Source organism: Larus michahellis, chromosome 1 (assembly GCF_964199755.1).
Source record: "Larus michahellis chromosome 1, bLarMic1.1, whole genome shotgun sequence".
Taxonomy (NCBI): domain Eukaryota; kingdom Metazoa; phylum Chordata; class Aves; order Charadriiformes; family Laridae; genus Larus; species Larus michahellis.
The window spans coordinates 83,351,518-83,372,635 of record NC_133896.1 but is presented as its reverse complement, the minus strand read 5'-3'; the positions used below and the strand labels follow the sequence as shown (position 1 = coordinate 83,372,635).

Below are 21,118 nucleotides of genomic sequence, written 5' to 3'. Positions count from 1 at the left end.
TCTTAACGTCCCCTGGCACAGCTTTGAACCATTCCCATGCTTTCTATCACTGGATAACTGGGAGATCAGCACCTCCACCTCCACTTCCCGTCCCCAGGAAGATGCAGTGAGCAATGAGGCCCCAAAACAGATGGGACCAATCCCACTTCATGAATCCCCATTGGCCATTAGAAGTTACCTACCGAGGGGAAGAGCATGTTTCTGAGCTGCACAAAACCCACATTCCTCAGGACTCAACACGCCAGCTCGGTTCGGCTTTAGAAGAGCTACAGGCACATAACAGAGCCCCAAAGAGCGGCAGGGTCCTGTTTCAGCAGCATTCCGTACCTTTCTCTATGGATCGGGGCAAATGTGTCCTGCTTTCAGATGTCTGCTTTTGAGAGCGCTGCCTCTGGACTCCGCAGGGCTCTCCCCATGATGTGCCATGGGTCCACCCTGAGAGCTTCACTCTGCTTCCTGGTGCTGACTTCTGAAGCTCTCTATGTTTCTTCCCATTTCATGTAACAAAACTAGTCCTTTCCAAATACAAAGGGAGGAAGGGCGGGGCTAGGTGTCATGATTTGAAACTCAAAATACTACTAATGCCAGAACCACTTCCCGACGAAGGTGACCACATCAAGGTCACCACCTTACATTTAACATGCTACTATCAAAAGATCAATTAGAAGTAGGTTCCCCTTCTCATACAGGATTTTCTGTATCAAAGAAAGAGCAAAGAACTTCCTCCTGAAGGTTAGAGAGGGGCGGGAGCTATGAGTTGTTATCAGTCCGGAGTACCATTTTAAAAACAGCAGCGAGAGGAAACACGAAGGGGGAGCAAGAATGTCAGAAAATCGCATTTACGCTGACTTGAACGTGACCGAACCAACCAGGCCCAGGCTGCAGAAGGTCACTGATGTCCAAGGTAGGTCGCTCAGTCTGCACTGAGCTTTCTTTGTGCTCTTCAGCCTCCCTCCCACATCTTTTGAGTGAGTGTCGTGTGTTAAAAAAGTTTTTCTCCACCCTAGGTTTCCCATAGCAGTGTCTCAGGCAATAATTCCCTCCCCCAGAGAATTTATTTGAGTAGTACAGCAGCAAGGACCGCTCGAGCTGGGTGCCTGCGGAGAGGGCCCCAGAACAAAGACATTCCTGAGCAATTACACCCTTACAATCTCTCTATGCATCTGCCCTTCACGCACTCTTCACGTGACTTGCGTGCACCCCTTGGTCCAATGGTAATTTATGGTCTGGGGTCTTCTTATTCCTCATTAGATTCTTTGTCTGCCTCTGGGCAGGCCGTTAACTGTTCTTATCTTGTAGGTTTGCAGCCTCTGCAGATGGTAGTAGCTTCCTTATCTCCTGGTTTGTACCGGTCTCAGGGCCTTGCTTTATGTAACTAAGTACAAGTTCAAAACAACTTTAACTTATCAAGATGAAAGTTCGCAGCTTGCTGCCCAGGGCTTCAGGAACTTTAGCTACCTCTGCTAAGTCAATTCTATATAAGTAGTATGCCAACGAGGCCTACCACTAAGCAATTAACTCTAAGCAATTAGTTTTATTTAAACTGAACCACTAATATTCCATATTCCTTTACGCATGGACCACCAAAGCCCCAGAGAGGACAAAGGAAATGCCGGGGCCAGTGCTGTGAAAAATGCGCAGGTGGCGTGTCCATATAGGTTTTCTGCCAAAAAAAAAGGGAATTGTTACAAGGTCTACTTTTCATTTGTTAAGTTGCAAGTGTGAGGGAGAGTTTCTTGTGTGACATTACGAATAGTTTCTAGCAATTTAGGAGACTGTTCCACAGTCATTTTATCCTGAACCCGGCATGTTCTCATGCAGCAGACTCCAATTCCAGCTGCAAACCGATCAGGATATTGAGTGCTTAATGTTTCTGTTGTTTGAAGCCGTCTTGCACGTAGCCTGTTTCTGCTAGCTGAACATAGTAGGCATTGTTTTGGGTATTTTACCTCGTGGCTTTGTCTGTACAAACTACTTGTTTAATAAATCATGCATAAAATGTTTCATGGACAGATCTAGTTTGATTCAGTATAAATGACTTTTGCAAAATTCTAACTCAAAATTTATCTTTCTTTAATGCACTAAGAATTATTGCATAAACATTCACACTGGTTTTGTTACATCTACATAAAATTGCATCTTAAAATAACAGACTTTATACACTTTGTGTTTCATTGTCCTTTTTCTTCCCTTCTTTTAAAACTTACTATGTCTTTGACGGAAATAGTAGTCTCTATTTCTTGCCGTCCTATGCTTGTCTTTTGTATAAAGTGTGATCCCTTGGCAAGTATTTTCAGATGGCTGGAGTCTCTAATGCTACAAGAAACAGTGTTCCTACCACCTCTTGCAGAGGATTACTTCATGGCTAAATTGGCAGGCTTGCACAATAGATGCCACCTGATTAAAAGTTTCATTTTTCTTATAATGTAATCCATGCATTCCTACTTATAGTTTTCATACAATTTTAATACCATTTTTATGTTTCTCTGCTTGTGCCTTTCTGGAAAGCCTCCATCAACTCTCTTCTTCCATGTCTTCATTTTATTTACGCATACTATTTCCCAGGGATTACACATTTCTTACAAAAAAAGAGTTCAAACACTGGCTTCTGTGTTCTTTTCTTTTTCCTGCAGTTTGCTATTTTCTGTTTGATAGTGGATTCCCTGGATCAAATGAGTATTCACAGAGGAATGAAATTAAGTCCATAAGCCAGAAGGCGGCACTTAAACTCATAGAAGACGTTAACTCTGTAGGTGATACAAACAAACGGGCTCAGTGCTGTACATCAGGATGACTTTGAATGGTTCATAAAATTGCAACATCGTATTTCTTACTTTCTACTCACTTTTTATCTGTCCTGCCCTTCCTTCCTTCCTTCCTTCCTTCCTTCCTTCCTTCCTTCCTTCCTTCCTTCCTTCCTTCCTTCCTTCCTTCCTTCCTTCCTTCCTTCCTTCCTTCCTTCCTTCCTTCCTTCGCCACATGCTTTCTTCAATACTCGTTTGCATTTATTATCTGCAGATGTTAGAATAGTTTTCACTTTTTTCACCATCTCCTCATCGACTAGTTACCCCCTTCAAGTTTAGCATGATCTGCAGTTTTCAGATTTGCTTTGACGTTGTAGTCATTCACAGCACTCGTGTGGATGTGAATTGAATAAGGTAAGCAGACAACCTTAGATAGTTTTCTCCACTTCTGTTTAGATTTAAAATGCGTGTGCGTGTGCATGTGCCCGTGTCTCCTCTGTTACTATCTGCCTGGAGCAAGTTCTGTAGCAAGGTGTGACTGCAATGGACAAAAATATTATTCGGGCATAGTTAAACACAGTCCTATAAATCAGTTGCTGTCATGTGTTTATCATTTCTCATGCACCTGCATGCACCATTGAAGGCAGAGGCGAATCATGGATTTATAAAACCATGCAGCTGACAAAACATCCCTGATTTTTGTTCATTTTCCTTCTGAATAATTTCTAAAGCTGAGGTTGTAGAGTCCTCATCCTAGGAGATATTCAAACCCTGAGTGTATGTGGTCCAGGACAACCTGCTCTAGCTGATGCTGCTTGAGCAAGGAAGTTGGACTTGGTGATCTGGAAAGGTCATTTCCAACCTAAAGGACTGTGACTGTGTGGTCAGGACAGAAGACTTGAAGTTCACAGACCTCCTCTAGAACTTTTTTATTTTTTTATTTTTAATTGCCACTAGATCTGTTACCTTCTAGTCCCCGAATGCAAAGATATCTTTAAGAGTAGGATTACAAAACAGCATTAGTAATCCAGCTGTCTCACACCTGGTGTGAAACAACTCTTGGAAGTTGTTGGTATGTCCATTTTTTTATTTGGGCCATATGTCTTGTTGTCCTTCAATAATATATGGTCTGCCTGTAAGGATTTCATTCTCTCATAGCAGCCCTTTTTAGCTTCTTTTTAATAAGCGCCCTCTCCTGCCTGTAGTTCCCCTCTTTTACCTGTTAGTGCTCTATTTTTCCTTATTTGTTCTAGTACTATGATGCCTCTCTTCCTTTTAACCACTTCCTCACACACATAGCATACTGGGATGCTGTTCACTTACCCAACCACAGGTGTCCAGAGCCATCTGGGAAGCATCAGGACGTTCAGTCTGGCTTCAGTATGCAAATTGGGAAGGCCACAGATTCTTGGAGGTCCTGTGTAACAACTTCCAGGTCTGTGCAGTTACCTGATACCTGGGGGTATCCCAGATGGCAGAAGCCACCCATTTTCAGGTACCTGACATCTGACTATTTTAGACTAGGATGGGACATTCCAGGTTTTCCCATCTCATTTTTCAGACCTCTAGGATATGTGTACAATGAGGTGTTCTATAGCTGTTATGTGCTTCTTAAGGCTTTATTTAAATGAGAGTCAGTTTTCCATCTTCTGCTTGACTGTTTCTACACTCTGACCTTTCCTTCTCCTGAGGACACAGTGGTTTTGAAGTCACATGTAATGGCAATATCACCCTAAACTGCTCTTTAGCCTCTATCAGCTTCCCTTTCTTCATTTCAAGAGTTACTTACAACCATCAGCCCTTACCAGCTGGTTATTACTACTGTCAAAAGTTACGTAAAACCTTCTAGAAGTCATGTCCATCATCTTGACTCCCTTACAGTCAAAATGAAATCTGTTCCTCCAGAGTGGTTGGACACACTGCACCAGATGTGTCCCAAATTCCTCAAGAACCAGAATTCTAGATCCATACCCCATCTTCTCAGACAGGGGCTAAAATGCTGCCTTTTCATTTCTCCCTCCAGCCCTGCACAGGGCACTGGGACCATTTCAGATTTGCCACCTTAGGATTCCCGGTCACCAACTTCCTTCCTAGATGATTCCATTTTGCCACTGAAATTTCTCTCCACCCTTCCCGGTCTCGTTGGTAATCACGTGGACTAGGGTCTCGGTAGACGGTTTGCACCTTTCCAATGGATTTGTTGGTTAGTGCCATCAACATGTTTTCGGGGTGCAACCGTTTCCTGACCAAACCTCCTCAGGCAGAAAACCTGACAGCACAGAGTTCATCTTCAGTGCCTTCATCTGGTTTAAAATCAGTCTAGTTCAATAGTACACTAGGTGTGACAGCTTCTTGGCGTTTCAGTAATTCCAACCGCAATGCACCATAAACTTCAAAGACAGCAGACAGGGTAAGTAAATACTCTGGCCGATACGTGAAGCAGGAAGAGATGGAAAGTTCTCCTTGACCTTTTAATTCAGTGTCTGATGAGTCCGGTCAGCCACCGAACACACTGTTTGTCCCCTCTTGGGACTGCTTGTGCTCTATAGCACCCGGCCGCTACCCACTGAGTTGGCAGACTAATGAATATTGCAAGGATCCCCTGAACAAAAGTCCATAAAGAACAGTCAAAACAGAAAGAGGAGACAGTTCAGCTCCTCTGAAAAATCTGCTTTGTTGAGAAGTATAACCAGCCAGGACCTTTATCGGGTAGGTTGATTGGGTTTTGCTTTCATACAATTTTGGAAGGGGAGATAAGGATCCCAGTGAGCATGTTACTCCAGTAATAAGTGCAGTGGAATTTACTAAAGTATTCCAGGCAATGGCAGAAGGGTTCATGGTGAATATCTGTGATGGAAAAAACCGTGTGTGCACAGCATATCTACCACAAGAACAAACATCTGAAGGGACAGCACCGAAGGGCTTTGCTTAACTTGAAAGAGTAATCTCAGTGTGAGCCTGAAAAGGGCATCTGTGAATGAAGATGAAGGGTTCCTTTTCCAGTTGTTGCCCTAATCTTGATTTTTTCTGTCTGTCTGTAGGTAAAAGCTGTTCCTCCAGAACACGTGTCGCTGTATTTGTTGCTGTGATAATTCTCCTACTCATCATGGCAGTGTGTCTGATACTCATGTGTAAGTCCTGCTAAAAATGTAATAACTGTAATTAGTTTGTGACTCTCCCCCACGCACTGACATCTAAATCATGACATCCAAAACCAGTAGCAGCAGAAGGCTGGTTTGAAGGCAAGGGACAGGAGTTTTTAGCCAGCTGTGGCTGTAAGAGGAAACCTGTAAGAGTCGAGTGGCTTGAAAGTTTAAAATTCCAAAAGAAAAAAAGCCCAAGCCCAATTAAAAAAATGACAATGTTCAAACAGTAAGTAATTTATTATACAAATGTTTTGAAGAAACAAGTCAAGATTAGACAATGCCTATGAGTATTATGTTTGCTATCCATGAAAATATTTCAAAGCCATGATCTTCTATCATGTCACCAAGATATCCATAACACCAAAAATCTTTCACCAAATATTAATAAAAGCTCAAGTAGCTAAGAGGTGGCTTAGCAAAGAGGTAGAGGTAGCTAAGTCACAACTTAAAGGAAGTTGTTTGCACTTTACTCAAATAAAAGCCGAGTAGTAGGTCTCTCTCCATGTATATCACTGAGTCCATAAGAATCTTTCAACTACATAAAAAGATATAAAGTTTTCTTTAGCAAGAAAGCTCAAACAAATGGAGATAACCATTGGGGAAAAAAAAAAAAGAAACAACAAATTTTCCGAGAGCCATGTGGTGCTTTCCTTTGAATATTTTCAAGGAATCATTTTTAAAATTCATGCGTGGTTGCATGTTTCTTTTCGTCCTTTAATAGCTCAGCAAGCTTAGGAGGCTTCCACTATCAATCGCACCAAGTCCCAGAGGTTGCCACCTACTCAGAGATGCACACGGAGAAACTCTTTGTGAGGACATGCTGAAACCTTTGATCCATGGAACTTAAAAAATTCCATGGTTGGGGGAAGTCAGTGTTTTTTTCTTTCTCAGGGCAGAGGATAAAGAACAGATGCCTGATGGTGCTCTGGCCTTTATAAATGTAAAACACGGCAGGAAGGGAAAAATTGAAAAAAACCCCAAAACCTAAGCCAGCACAACATAACAAGGTGAAATTACCAGCGTTTAATAGAGCTTTAAATCCGGAGTTGAATGAGGAGTCATCAGACTTTGATTCAGGGCTGCTTCAGTTACAGGTACTTTGTTGGTTTCAGTACTGCCTCAGTGAACCGAAAAAATGCTCCTAAGAAAATTGAGATCTAGATCAAATTAATTTTGAATGTCAATAGCATACAGTTTTCACTTGTACTCCAGATGTTAACTGTTGCCATTTTTACTGTTTGATTTCTAGGTTTTAATTTTATATGAGTTTTCCGTGTGGTTTTGTTTTGCCAAAGATACCACTGCTGACAAACAGCTTCCTTAAATGAGCTAAACTGTCACCTCTTGATATTGCTCCATCATACAAGAGCTCTGCAGGCCAGAAGGCATTTTCCACTTGCGTTCACAAAAATGACAACAATTGTACCCAGTGGAACCCAACCAGAAATTTTTAAGATTTTTATAGTACATTGATACTATTTTCTGTTTCCTTGTGAGAAAATGTATCTTCTAGTAAGTAAAAAAATGTCCCTGCAGTTCTTGAGCTGGTCTTTCAAGAACAGGCAAGTCTGACTTTGTTTCAAATGCTCCTTCCTATGCATTAAATTGTGCTCTTTTCTGAAACCGGGAGCTGATATCCAGCCTCAAGATAAATGCATACTAATGCATGCATGAAAAACATACCATTTCAAACTGATTTTTCTGTTTCATTTTCTCTTCTTGCTCTAGGGATTCAGTGAAAGGCAAAGAAAACCTTGGTGTTCCCAGTTAGCATATGACTAAAGCACCATAAAATTCAGTGCTAAGTTGCTCCAATTACAAAAGAATTCTTGCTTTGTTAGGTTTTGGTGCCTTTCAGCCGTTTTCACTAGTGCTGCTCTCTGAATCTCTCAGGCGGATATCAGAGTTCAAGGTGGCAATATTCCAGGAGGAAATCTTGAGCCACCATTTCCGTGCTGTAAATTGATTTCCATCCAGTAGGAGAATCAGGAGGGTGCTGTTCATTTTTGTAATGCATTCACACAATGCGTTCATTTCTAATTTTTCACAGAAATACATGCTTTAGAATTACGTGAGGTAGTTTTAGTACCGGTATTTGGTACTATTATACACTAAGGACTTCAGGGTACCTTTATGAGCAGTACTTCAAGCTTCCACCCACAGGCTCAGGCTATATGCAAAACCCAGCTTCTTCATCTTCTGAAATGAAATGGTCCTGCCTCTATGCAAATGCCCGTAGCATGGAGAATAATCAGGAGGAGACAGAGACGTGCACACACCTGCAGGGCTATGATCTTACTGGCATCACGGAGATGTGGTGGGATGGCTCCTGTGACTGGAGTGTTGGAATGGAAGGATACAGGCTCTTTAGGAAGGACAGAGGCCTCTTCAGGTACATGATTGGCATGGGAAGAAGACCCAGAGGGAAGAGGGGCCCAGGAAAGCTGGTTAATATTCAGGGATCAGCTCCTCCAATCTCAGGAGCAATACACCCCAACAAAGAGGAAGTCTAAAGCCCTGACAGAAGTAAATCTGGCCAGGGACGTCAAGGGCAACAAGAAAAGCTTCTACAGGTACATCAGTGATGAAAGGAAGACAAGGGACAACGTGGGCCCTCTCCAGAAAGAAACAGGAGACCTGGTTACCCAGGAAAATGGAGAAGGCTGAGGTACTCAATGACTTTTTGCCTCAGTCTTCACTGGTAAGTGGTCTATCCACAACGTCCAAGTCACAGAAGGCAAAGGCAAGGACAGGGAGAACGAGGTACTGGCCACCGTAGAAGATGATGAAGCTTGAGACCATCTGAGGAACCTCAAGGTGCACAAATCCATGGGACTGGATGAGATGCATCTGCAGGTGCCGAGGAAACAGGTGGATGAACTTGCTAAGCCATCATCCATCATACTTGAGAAGCTGTGGCAGTCCGGTAAAGTTCCTGCTGACTGGAAAGGGGAAATATAACATTCATTTTCAAAAACTGAAAAAGGGAAGAGCCGGTGAAATACAGGCTGGTCAGTTTCACCTCTGAGCCTGGCAAGATCATGGAGCTACATTTATGTTAAAATAACAATTCTTTTTTTTTGCCAGAGGTGGGTACAAGGCAAAAAAAGGATTCTCTGTAGCAGAGGTGCTCATCTTTCAAACTCAATAGTCACTTTGTGTCAGCACAGTTATGGCTACACTCTGGTGGGATGAGCCCCTTCCAAAGTATCGTTCCTACTGCCCTATAGGGTCTTGCATCTGTAAGGATGCATAGGTACAAGGCAAGTGGTGCTACCCCACATAAGAGCTCAGGATTGTCACCTTCCTTGTTGACAACTGCAGTTTGGATGCTCTGGGCTAGTACGTCATCCTTTCACTACCAACTTGCAATGTCCAGAAGAGACGAGGTGTCATCCAATTTAACTGCCACTCCACTTCTTTTCCCTCATCTTATTTTTGAGCTTACTGCTTGTAAGCAAAGTTCTTCCTTTCATATTCTGTTTCTTTTACCGTTTGCCTCTGGTATGAAGTCTGCAGAGATGTCAGTTCTTTCATGCTCCGTGCTGTTCTGGTACAACTTTCTCAGATCTTTTATATATATATATATAAGAACTTATATATATAAGTTCTTTCTCAGAACTTATATATTCTGCTTTACAAGGAATTTATCTAAGTTGGTTTCAAGTATAAGAATTCTAACCCTACAACTTTTAGTTTAATGTTTCTTTACTCTTATTATTCATCCCTTCCTCCTCACTGCTACACAGAGCCATCTGGATCAACATCATCCTCCTTTAGCCTAACTGTGAGTGATCCGTGAACAGTTTCTAAACTGATAAAACCAAAGCCCTGAGAAGATAGGAAAAACACACACAAATCACATAAGCTTCTCCAGTAAACTAAGTTTAGTTCATCTGAGACGTCAGCTATTTTCTTCACCCTCTCAAAAATTTTCTTTCCCTATTCCTCTGTGATAAATTCATGCAGTCTAGCTTGTCATCAGATGACAAAAAGGAAGTTGTAGGCCTCCCTCCAGGCTCCCTTTTTATGGGAGTCAGAAGCCTCCTGTGAAGCACAAATCCCTCACAAGCGCTGTGTCAGAAGAAAGAGGAAAATCAAGGCTATTTCAGCCTGGGTATCTGCTTTAAAACCTCGAATGAACACCATTGTCTCACTTTGCTCTGGGGAAGCAACACTGTTAGACCAGCTTCCAGCTGGGGCACAGCTGTGCTCTGCCTGAATATCTCATCCCAGCTGTCTGGAGTAGGAGCAGACTGGGACTGCAGCTCCAAGCTGTGCGGCAGCATGCTTAACCAAGAACAGATTGGCTTGAGCACTGATCTCTCAAAGATGGCTCTTATTTCTTATTGCTATAGTTACTTGTATACTCCACATTATAGAGTACATACTGTACAAATACCATACAAATCCTCTACATATACTGGACATACTGTGCATTTACTGCTATTCTGGTTTTTTTTTGTTAAGTTCCAGCATTAGGTTCTTTGCAAATCTGGTTATGGAGCAAATCATATGGTACTACAGTTTTGGAGTTTTTTCAATAGAGGGACAAAAATGAGAGGAGTAGGCATTCTGTGTGGGGTGATGGTGGGGGTCAAAGAGGTCCAGAAGAGCTATGACCATGTGTGGCAAAATGGTCAGACATTCAAAGCAGAAATTCTACTCTTCTTTCCAGACCGTTCGACGGCAAGCAGCCCAGCTGACTCAAAAGCGTTCTCCAACAACTCTGAAGATGCACGAGGTCGGTAATCCTCTGTCATTCAAAAGACAGTGTCCAGAAGCCTGATGGATTGCCTTTTAAGAGAAGGGGGGTGGGGTGTGGGGGGAAGGGAGAGTGTCTAGATTTTGTTCAGAAGAAAAACAAACAAACAAAGAAACAATCTGACATCTCAGGAATAAATAACCTTATCCCGTACAGTCACAGGACGAGCTCTCAAGGCCAGAGACATTTCGCATTTTCACCTTCCTTAAAAGTAGTGCTTGGGCAGCACTGCATTACTGTTTCAGAGGGAACAACTGATTACTCTCTCACGCTAGCGCAGAAGAGCCCATGGGTATATGAACAGACATGAATATAACAATCCCTTTGGTATCACAGCACTGTAGTGAGCATGATGGATCAAAGTACATACACTGCTTTCCAAAACCCCCTCCATTCTTAGCCTTTTAACTAAGTGCAATTCCCTTTTGCTGTTTACGAGCTGCTGGAAAACCAACAAAACTGTATCACGCAGTCCCTACCTCGCTTCCCAGGTCCCATTCTCTGTTCCTTCCAGTACCCTCCCTGGCAACGGAGAGAAATGTTTTTTCATTCAGTAGCAGCACTTTTACCATATTTTGCAGCAGGCAAATCAGAGGTTTGCAAACTGAAAACTGCTTTTTGCTCTGACCATTTCTCTTTATCTCCTGAGCAAGGATTTAAAAGACTGGATAATGTTATCTGTGATTCCACTTCTGTGATTCATGCTTAGTGACTCTTGGACTGGTATTTTCTACAGAGACTGGCACGCATCCCCAGTGGTCGGGTGAAAACGACAAGCAGAAACGCACAGGTACTTTTCTGGCTGTGACTTCCTCTCTTACCTTTCTTTTGTAATGGCGTCCTTTTGTTTGTGTGAACATGGATTTTTCCACACCTCTTCTCCCCTCCTGCAGGCTGCCCCCGAAACTGGGAAAAACATGGGGAAAAATGCTACTTCTTCTTTCAAACGCAGGAAATCAAAGACTGGAATGCCTCCCGTAAAAAATGTACTGACATGAATTCAGACCTGGTGGTCATTGACACCAAGGATGAACTGGTGAGATCTGAACTCAGGGGGCTGCTTCTAGGGTTGCCTGACCTGTATGCCAAAGGGCTGACGGGTTACACTTGTGTCTTCTCATGTTAGATGTCTCTGCGGGTCCATAATCTACTGCTAGCCCCCTATACACCAGGCCCCTCTGGATGGTACCAAACACCTTCACAGTAAGACGCATCTTGGTGGTTGAAGTCCTCCATCCAGAAGCTTCTCTCTGCAAGCATGCTCCCATGGGAAGAGCAAAGTGTCTGCCCAGCTAACTTATGTTTTCAAGAGATTTAGCACACAAACCAAGACCAAGCAAGTCGAACAGACACTTCTTTGTGAGATCCATTGCTTTGACAAAAACGGAAAGGGCTTTCCCATCACAATCAGAATAGAACAGTGTCTCCAGGTATCAAGTCACGCCTGGTGAATTACAATGTATAGCTTTATTGGTATCACAGTTGTGTAATTTTTCTATTTAATCTATTCTTAAGAAGCCCCAGGAAGAGGGATGAGATCAAATAAAAATGGAAAAATTCAGCCTCTGACGCTGTGGAAAGAGATGGTGTGGCTGGATGCACACTGTACTTTCCACAGAAAGCTGGGGATTTTGCACTAAGCTTTCTGTGTACCTCTGGTGAAGAAAACGTAATTTCAATGTATTCCCATTGTTCATTTCCTTTCTAGGATTACCTTATGTTACGATCAGAAAGCCATTACTACTTTCTTGGTCTCACATACTCTGAGAGTGAGAAGAAGTGGAAGTGGATTAACAACATGGAACATAGCACAGACATGTAAGCTTATTCCAGCAAGTCACTGTCATGTAACACCTGGAAACAGTAGGAAAAAAAATAAATATCAAGAACCAACACCAGAGAGTACAAGAGAGATCAGGACCTGCAATTTGTAGCAACCAGATTCCTTGAGATTCAGGTGCTTCAGCACATCCCTGTGCTGTCCTGTGTCCTCCCTATCCCAGGGAGCCTGCAAGTCACCAGTGGGACCACAGGCAGGTCACAGCAGGAAGGCAAGAGAGGACACAGCTGTAGTTGTGGTGGGAAAGGAGGCATCTGACTAGATGGAGTTCAGTGGGGAAAGAAAGGATATAGGATGGAGGGACAAGAGACAGTGTGATGTCAGCACCACGGAACGGAGGCTACCAAAGAAGGGGAAGGTCTCTGGAGGGAAAGCCTAGCCCATATAATTCTGTTGGGGTCAGGGGGAGAAAATTAAAGAATGGGAGGGAGACTCCAACAAGGCAGCTTCTAATCCCGCATATTATGACAATAATATAATTTAGCAGCAAGGCCAGGTGCCACAGTGTCTTTCATGGAAGTGATAGTGACTGCATTGCATCCAGATAAGTTAGGAAGGCAACTAAATCTGCCTTTCTCTCCCTTTTCAGGTTTAATATAGAAGGAGACTTTACTGACTATTTCTGTACTGTCATTGGACATGAAAAAGTAGAAACTGCACCTTGTGGTGGATCCTCGACAACACAAAATATGTGTGAGAAAGCTGCAAATCTTTTAGAAGAGCAGAAGGAGAACTGAACCCAATAGTTCCAGGCAGGCAGGTCATCCCCAGCTTCCTGCAGGAACGGCAGATGGGATTTCTCTCCTTTATCTTTAGCCGTCTAAAAATCTAGTCAAAGGGTCTCACAGGCTCCCTCTAGACACCTTGCCAAGCTTAGCATGTTCTTTCCCCAGGTGGGTGTCGGAGACTGCATGAATCCCCCTCTAGAGGAGCCTGCATTTCCACACATTAGGAGTCTGCGTGACTTGCTCATCCTACTGAAAATGGCATCATTCATGGCTCTCTTCTTCCTCTGCTGGATGGAGAAAGCTCTGTGAACTCCTTGATGAAGTGACAGAGGTGTCATGCTTTCTCTTTGGGAAAAAAAAAAGTTTTGCTTAATCATAGAATTTCTCTCAGAATGTTGTGGCTATGGGTAGTGATAATGGAATCATAATGGAAAAACTCCCTCATTCTGACTTAAAAGCACATTTCGATGTCCCTCAGATGAGCAATGCTTCTCACTGCCCTCATTCATCAAGGCTCTTTTGAAACATACTTGTAGTTCCCCACTGACCTGTAATCACCAAAGAACAAAGTAAGAAATTCCCCCAAATCAAAATTGGAACCCAAATGGGAGGGACCATGCACTGTTTTATTGTGTTCTTCTTTTGCTGCTGAAGTGTTAGGGAAAGAAAATTGGATACGCCATTCCCATGGCAAGCAAGCGGTGGATAGCCCAAGCAGCCGACAGATGGCAGCTTCCTGAAAATCAACAGGGAGGAAGTGGATTGTTTTTCTACTCTCGGTACTGTTGATGTTGATGGCTGCTACAGCACGGCTAAGTATGACATTACAGAGAATGGATGATCCAGAGTGGTGGAACAGCAGTAAAATGAGAACAAGAAAAAATCTACATAAAATAGAGGGACCTGGCTTCCCGACAGTAATCTTATTAAGTCTGTCCCTGTTGTAGTTGTGGCTGATAATCATCTTATATGTAAAACTGGGGAGAATGATCGGGCAACTGGAAAGGCTTCACGAACTTTGTTTAGCATGTTAGCAGGGATGCTTAAAGAAAACAAAGGGAGGAGCTGTTGAGGGATATGAGCTGTTTAGCATAAATAAGTAAGTTTTACTTAGGATAAATTACTTAGGGTTGTGTGGTGTTAATATGGTGTGATTTAAGCAGTTTGCTTAGCTTTACTTAACAGGAGTGGCTAAATTTGGTGAAGGCTTTAGGCTGTGATAGAGTTATTTGTCTTAGTAGTTTTCCCACCAGCTGGTAGAGTGCCGTGTTTAGTCTTTTAGTATGAGAAGCGTTTTGATACCACACTGATGTTTTGGTAGTGTTTTTCCCACGTTTGGGACTCTTCAGTTCTCCATGTTCTGCCAGCGAGTGCAGATGCCCAAGGAATGTGAACCAGAAGGTACAGAGGCTCCAAGCCTTGGCTGAAACTGCAAATCAACAAGATAAGAGTCTGCCTGCCTGGACACAGAAAAGGACTCCAATTAGATGTCAGAAGACCCCAGACCAAGAAGCACCATTGGACTAAAAGATGCGTGGACAGCGTGTGAAGGGCGTGTGAGGCGACGGTGTATAGATCACAAGAGTATCATTGCCTGGGATTTCTTTGCTCGGGGTCCCTCTCTTTGGAGGCACCCAGCCCACGCTGTCCTTGCTGCTGTACCTTTCAATTAAATTCATTATTTTATAAAATATAACGCCTGAGACTCTGATGCAGGAAACCTATCGCCGAGCCTGAAGAAAGACGAAGCACGTCCAAGAGTAAATGTGTGTGTGTGCGACACCATGAACGGTGTGTGAATGCTCAGGCAGTGATTTCTCCTTTAACAATTTAATAATAGCTGTGACAGAATAACCTCAATGGCAGAAACCAGAATCTAAACTATTATTTCAGAAGGAAGCTGTGCTGGAGGGGCTCTTTCTTTCTACTCAGTTTACCAGAGAGTGGGGGGACAGGACTCCACATTGTGTTATGTGTTATGGAGCAGCCTGGAGGAGGGCTGCCCTTTTATTTTCGTATTAGAGCTGCTGGCCTTTGATCAGGCGGGCTCTACTGAAGGGGAGAGCCAAGGAAATATCTCTTCCCTGGGAGCCACTGGACCTAGTGGGATTTAGGAGGCTTCAGCCAGCAGCAGATCTGAGCTTCTGTGCATCAGAGGTGACAGAAAGGGGAAAGCTCTTCCACAGGGTCACTGTGGAACCACATGAAGTTCATTAAACCCTGAGATAGAAAGTCACAGGACTAAGGAGCAAACACTGCTTACAAGGAAATCCCTAACAAGGGAGGAAGTCCTATTGTCGTAGACCCATTGCCCACTGTGTTTCAGGCAAAATGTGGTCTTTAGTGGATTAACTGGCTTACTCTGCTCAGTCACTGGGACGATGTTCCTCCAGCCTCACTTCTCTAGTTGGTAAGAGTTGTCCCCTCCACTTTTAGCTGTGATGCTGCTGACATAGAAACATGATGTTGATGCAAGCATTAACAGAGGTAAGTGGCTCTGCACATGCTGAAGAGACAATATGTGTTTGTGTGTATATGCACACACATAGACACAAATATGCACATCAACCCCAGGAAAAGCTTCCTTGGTCAAAACTCTGTGCTGATGAAGCTCTGCCCACATTCCATTTTCAAAAGGCTGGGTTTTCCTTGGGTTGGTTTGTTTGTTTGTTATTCCTAGTCCTGGGAACTTATGCTTGAGCATGTTGAGTACATGCCAAATCTTTCGAGGGGAAGTTACCAGACTCTGCTGAGTCTCTAGTGAGCACATACAGGCAGACACGAGCACAACTGGGATAGGGAGGCTGTATTTAGGGAAAAGGGTAATTTCCCTATCAAATTTCTGATCCTCGTTGATGGAGGTGCTACAAAGTTTCAGTGAATTGTCCGTATATGTACTTTTAACATGACTAAGCATGTGCTTTTTTCCTTATTTCAGCATTAGAAATAACAGAATTCTTGAACTGAGACTTCAACTATAGGTGCTATATGCACCCATGTTTGCTCCATGTATCAAAAAAGGAAAAAAAACAAACATTTCTAAAAGTGCCTGCTGATACTGGCTGGCTTTCCAAAGGCCAGTTTTGCTCTCTCACCTACATCTTTCTTTGTTAAGAAAGGGACCCTTCGATATGAACAGAAATGCTTGGCAGAGACCTGACTGGTAGGAGTTTCACACAGACCCCCTTTCTCCTCCTGGTCCCAGACTAGAGTCTGAGGGCAAGTGAGCGGTACAAAGGCTTCCTACAACTAAGCCAGCGCTTGGACATGATGTTGCAATTGCTATAACTATTTTGTCTCGGTGTGGTATTTTCTTGATGCAGGTTGGTCAATTATTACTCCCCAATGTAGCTCTGATATAAGGGAGCTCCTACTTGGAGAGCATGTTCTCCTTCCTTCGTGAGCCGACCAGCAGAGCGCCTGTAGAGTAGCTATGCCTGTGTGACTAAAGTTTTAAAACTTCCAGCATTATGAAGGCCTGAAAATGTGTGAACCTTCTTTCTTGTGGGTTCATCTCTGAAAAACGATGAAGCTAGGCCTTTTTTTGGCTTCCAGACTTTGTGGGTGTTGCTATGCTTGTATTTATCTTTCTAGAGAAGGTACCATATTTTTATCATCTTTTTGGAAACACATTTTTGCTTTCACTTTTGATTTTTGGGAAATCAGCATGGTTTGCTAGAAGAAGCAGCCCTAAGATAAAAATACCTCAATGAAGTCACCAAAGGGAAATCCGTCTGGAGTGCAGTTAGGTGCTAATTCGGAACTAAAACACTGAGAGGTTAAGTCTCACTTCTAGTGATTCATCTACTAGAGATGGAGACTGTGGAAGTGCTTAAAACTAGCTGAGGTGGTTTGCTCTGAGGGAAATTGCAGTAGAGTTTTAGGGAGAGGCGCTTTAAGGAGATGAGTTCAAACGGACACCGAGTTAGGACAAAAGCTTTAGATTGTGGTAGAAATTACTTACTGTAAAAACTTGCAATTATACCAAAGACTCGAGGGTAGCCATTGCAGGAGTCATGCTTGTTGAATTCAGTTGTGTATCAGAGAGATCCAGGGAGGATATTAAGGAAAAGCAGCCCACAGACTAACCCTGCTGAAACACGGCAACCTGGAGATGGCAAGGAGCATAGAGGCAAATTCCATATTTCCTTTTTGCTCCTTAACTGTTCTATAACAATTGCTAAGAGCAATGAGTCTAAAACATGCAGCATTTTACCAGACAAGCAGGAGGATAACGCAATATCCAGAAAATAACTTGCACCAGTATTTTACAAGAATTAGTAATGAGCACTTCGGATGGTAGAGTTGGGAACACAGAAGGGTCTGTACAGGACTTGGGTGTAGCTTGAAAACGAAAAAAGCATTGACACAAAAGTTATTCTCCGGGAGAAAAAGCACAGTATATAAATGAACATAGGGTACGCACCGCTGCAGCATTAGAGGTCAGATCAATTTAAAAATCTTCATTTTCCTCCAGGAATTTTGATTCAACTACACTTTGTGCCCTGCAAGTAGCACATTATTTATGCCAATGAACCTCCGTAAAGCAGGTATCACTTTCATGGACTGAGCACAATCGCTCTCGAGCACATGTTCGTCCATTTCCTGTCTTATTGTGCTTTAGTACTTTTTCCTCTCTCCTTAATACTGGATTTCTGTCTAACACAGAGGCCTGTTTCATGGAAGCTGAAGATGCCTGTGCCTTGTCTGTAGAGCTTGGGCACAGGATGAGTGAGAAAGCTGGATTTGGTGTTCGTGGCTGAGATGAAGCTATGCCAACCCTTTCCTATGGAAGCTCCTTTGCCAGTTCAGGAGGACGTTTGTTCAAGGCCAGATTCTGACTAAATCATGCAAATTTAGTTTAGAAAAATGTCAATGACACCATTACACTTACAGAAAAAAATCAGTAAAAAGCTACTTGTGATACCTAATTAAACAAAAGCTCTTGAGAGACCAAGAAGATGTTTTCAATGCTACTTCTCTGTGTTAGAATTTAATCCATTTCCCTCGGATGTGGAAGGCAGGTGTGGAGCTTGAACAGGCCTGTTTGTTATTCAATTTATTTTTTTAAGTTTGAAATTATTAATTACAGGAAATCTAGGTATCCATTTAGTGATGTTTGATATGAGGCACAAGTAATGTGTAGGCATTTGTGATCCCAGAGGACCCTTCTGGATCACGAGCCTCTGCCAGCTGGTGTTAAAGCTGGTGGTAAATATCGTAACTCGGTGGCATCATCCCTGTTTCCTTTGTTGACTGTAAAGCACCCAGCCTTCTTCAAAGGCCCAGTAAAACACAGATGCAGCCTTGATGAAGGGACAGCACCTTCTACTTGCTGTCCGATGAAATTTATTCTGCCGCAGGGTGTCTGGAGGATCACTGACTGCTATGGGCAAGGGGACCAGCCAGCGCTCCCCAAATCCCATCTCTGAGAGATACTGGCTGTTCCCTATGTCGACACAAAATACAGACTGCTAGACTCAGCTCAATAACACAGGCAGTTTTCAAGTAACTTTTGAAGGAAAAGGTAATACACATCACAGAGGCCAATAGGAGAAAAAAAGGCAACGTGAATATGTTTACAAGGGTAGCTCATCCTGGTCAGCTTTCGCCGAGGACATGACTGACTCATCCAAACTTAGGATTTTAGTAAAACATTTGACTAGGACTCCACATAGGGAATTATTAACAAGCTTTTTGGAAAAAAATATTGTATTTTATACATTCAGTAGTGGTCTTGTTGCAAAATGCAGATATCTGCTAGTAATGTCTAACGTGACAGAAGGTTGTGTCCGAATAACGCAAGACTGTAAGACAACGTCAAAATGGGTGAAGACCCAAGCCTAATACAGTAAGAACTGCATGACCTGAGGAGGACTCTAGTAAAAGAAACTAGATGAAACGGAACAGCAGAAAGTGCAGTGGTACAGACTAATAACAAGAATTAATCTGTGAGGTTAGCAGTTGGAAATGACAAAAGACCTGTGCACCTCAGCCAATGCTAAGTGTTTGTATGGACTAGCTTAGTGAAATGACACATTTGGAGGAATGCATTTATTGTCCATAAGCGTGTCAGAATTGGTTAGGATGGAGGGAGAAAAGTTAAGGTGAAGTACAAATCTGGCATGAAGTAAGGAATAGACTGTCCATCTTAATTTTAAGATGAAAATCTGATTTAGGGTAAGATATGTGAGGATTGCATTGAAAAAGTGTTAAAAATAAAGCCTGCTCAGAAACCACGTATTAGTTTTAGGATACAAGATATTTTTTTTTATTTTCTCTGAAGTCTATGTTCCCTAATTTCCAGACCTAGTTTTTTAGAAAATTTAACTTGAAATCTTAAATTTTATCATCAAGTGGACTTCCGGCTGTGTCTCCAAGCAGCTGAGACCTGGGGCTCCGGATTTGGCTCTGAAATGTACAACTGCACAAGAAGAATTTTATGGATAATTGTCATCGGAAATGGGGCAGTAATACCCAGGACTTGTGCACCAGACTGTGCCAAGCTCCTCCAAAACACAAGCAGTTCATCCTTTCATAGTCAAACAGGGCCTCTCTATGGAAGAATGGCACACCTGTTACCTGGACCATGGATGGTGGTACCCCCCACCCTCTCTCTGTGTGTGTTATCATTTGCATTCTAACCACATGCCTGGTTATATCAAGGGAAGGAGAATCTTGGATGGTGCAAATTTCTACTTTGGAAAAGAGAGAAGCTGGTGAATGTATTTCATTACAGGAAATAACAGATATGACCAGTTTTCGACCAGTGAGTTTTCAACATTAGAGATTCACTGGCTAAGAAAGCTAAGAAAGCAATGGGCATGTTGTAGGTAAATTAACAGATGGCTAGTATTGGCATAATAATTTGATAATAGATCCTTTTCTAGCATATGAATGGAAGATACCTTGATGTGCTACTCACAGCTATGTGTGAGTCATTGCCTCCTAACTCCTGTGGAGGGATAGTCCCATGCAAATGGACTTAGCCATCACAGATATTCCTTTGCTTCAAAAGACACTTTCTAGCCTAGTATACAAATTGCAACCATTTCTTGGTTTTCATCCTGCCACGGAAATATGCAGGCAGTTTCCTTCCACATCCCTCTGCCTCCACACAGTCTCATCTAACAGAGAAAACAAACACCAGCCATGAAACTACATCATCCAAGATAGAATGAAAATGTCCTCAGCCAAAATTAACATCCCTTTGCAACAAATAGTTCCCTCTGCAATTGCATTGCCCCTTCATCTGGTGGCCTTTCTTTGGCAACAGACCTCCTTACCAGCTAAATGTCCACACTTGCCCTGTGTGAAGTTCAGCAGCGGAGAGCCAAGGTCACACAGTAAATGGGATGTACCTTGAAAGTATGGCTGGCTTTTTGAAACTCTTCCTCATTGAAAAAGGGCTGTCATGTCAAGGTGACAAAGAAACAAGAAAATGATGCCCACATAAGATCTGCAATAGGAGAACAGCAGAACTTTAACACGGAAACTGTGTGTAAAATTACACTTTTGATCATTATCATGATTGCAGAATGTAAGTGCCAACTAATTCAATCTATTTGTTTACATTGTAGATACTTAAGAAGATTGGGAGGGTAAGGAATCACACTGCTCTGGTTTTTAAATGAGCTGTCCTGAAATAATTTCTATTAAAAGGATGGATGTCAGTATATAATAGCAAATTGATTTCTTCATACGTTCGCACAACTCCTTAAATGAATGGTATAGTGACTCAGTAATGTAGAATTTTACAGACAAGAAGAACATCTGTGTATATGGATTAACAAGGAGCTCCTGGACAAATTCAAAAGCAAAAAGAAGGCCTACAGAGGGTGGAAGCAAGGACAGGTTGACTGGGTGCAATGCAGAGAAACTATCTGAGTGGCCAG

The 21,118-nt window shown here is 42.7% G+C and overlaps 1 protein-coding gene across 3 annotated transcripts; it reads left to right on the top strand.

Annotated features, from left to right (window-relative positions):
- The first annotated feature begins 589 nt into the window (after nt 1-589).
- On the top strand, nt 590-14,919 carry LOC141743991 (C-type lectin domain family 5 member A-like). 3 transcript variants are annotated; one of them, XM_074589118.1, is made up of 8 exons: nt 590-904; nt 5,786-5,875; nt 10,569-10,634; nt 11,392-11,445; nt 11,549-11,691; nt 12,364-12,473; nt 13,085-13,251; nt 13,389-14,919. In XM_074589118.1, the coding sequence occupies exons 1-7, from the start codon at nt 823-825 to the stop codon at nt 13,230-13,232; spliced, it is 693 nt and encodes a 230-aa protein (XP_074445219.1). In that variant the 5' UTR covers nt 590-822; the 3' UTR covers nt 13,233-13,251; nt 13,389-14,919. The 3 variants fall into 3 exon arrangements, with proteins under 3 accessions (XP_074445219.1, XP_074445209.1, XP_074445230.1); XM_074589108.1 differs by having other exon boundaries at nt 13,085-14,919; XM_074589129.1 differs by lacking the exon at nt 5,786-5,875 and having other exon boundaries at nt 751-904; nt 13,085-14,919.
- Nucleotides 14,920-21,118: the final 6,199 nt, after the last annotated feature.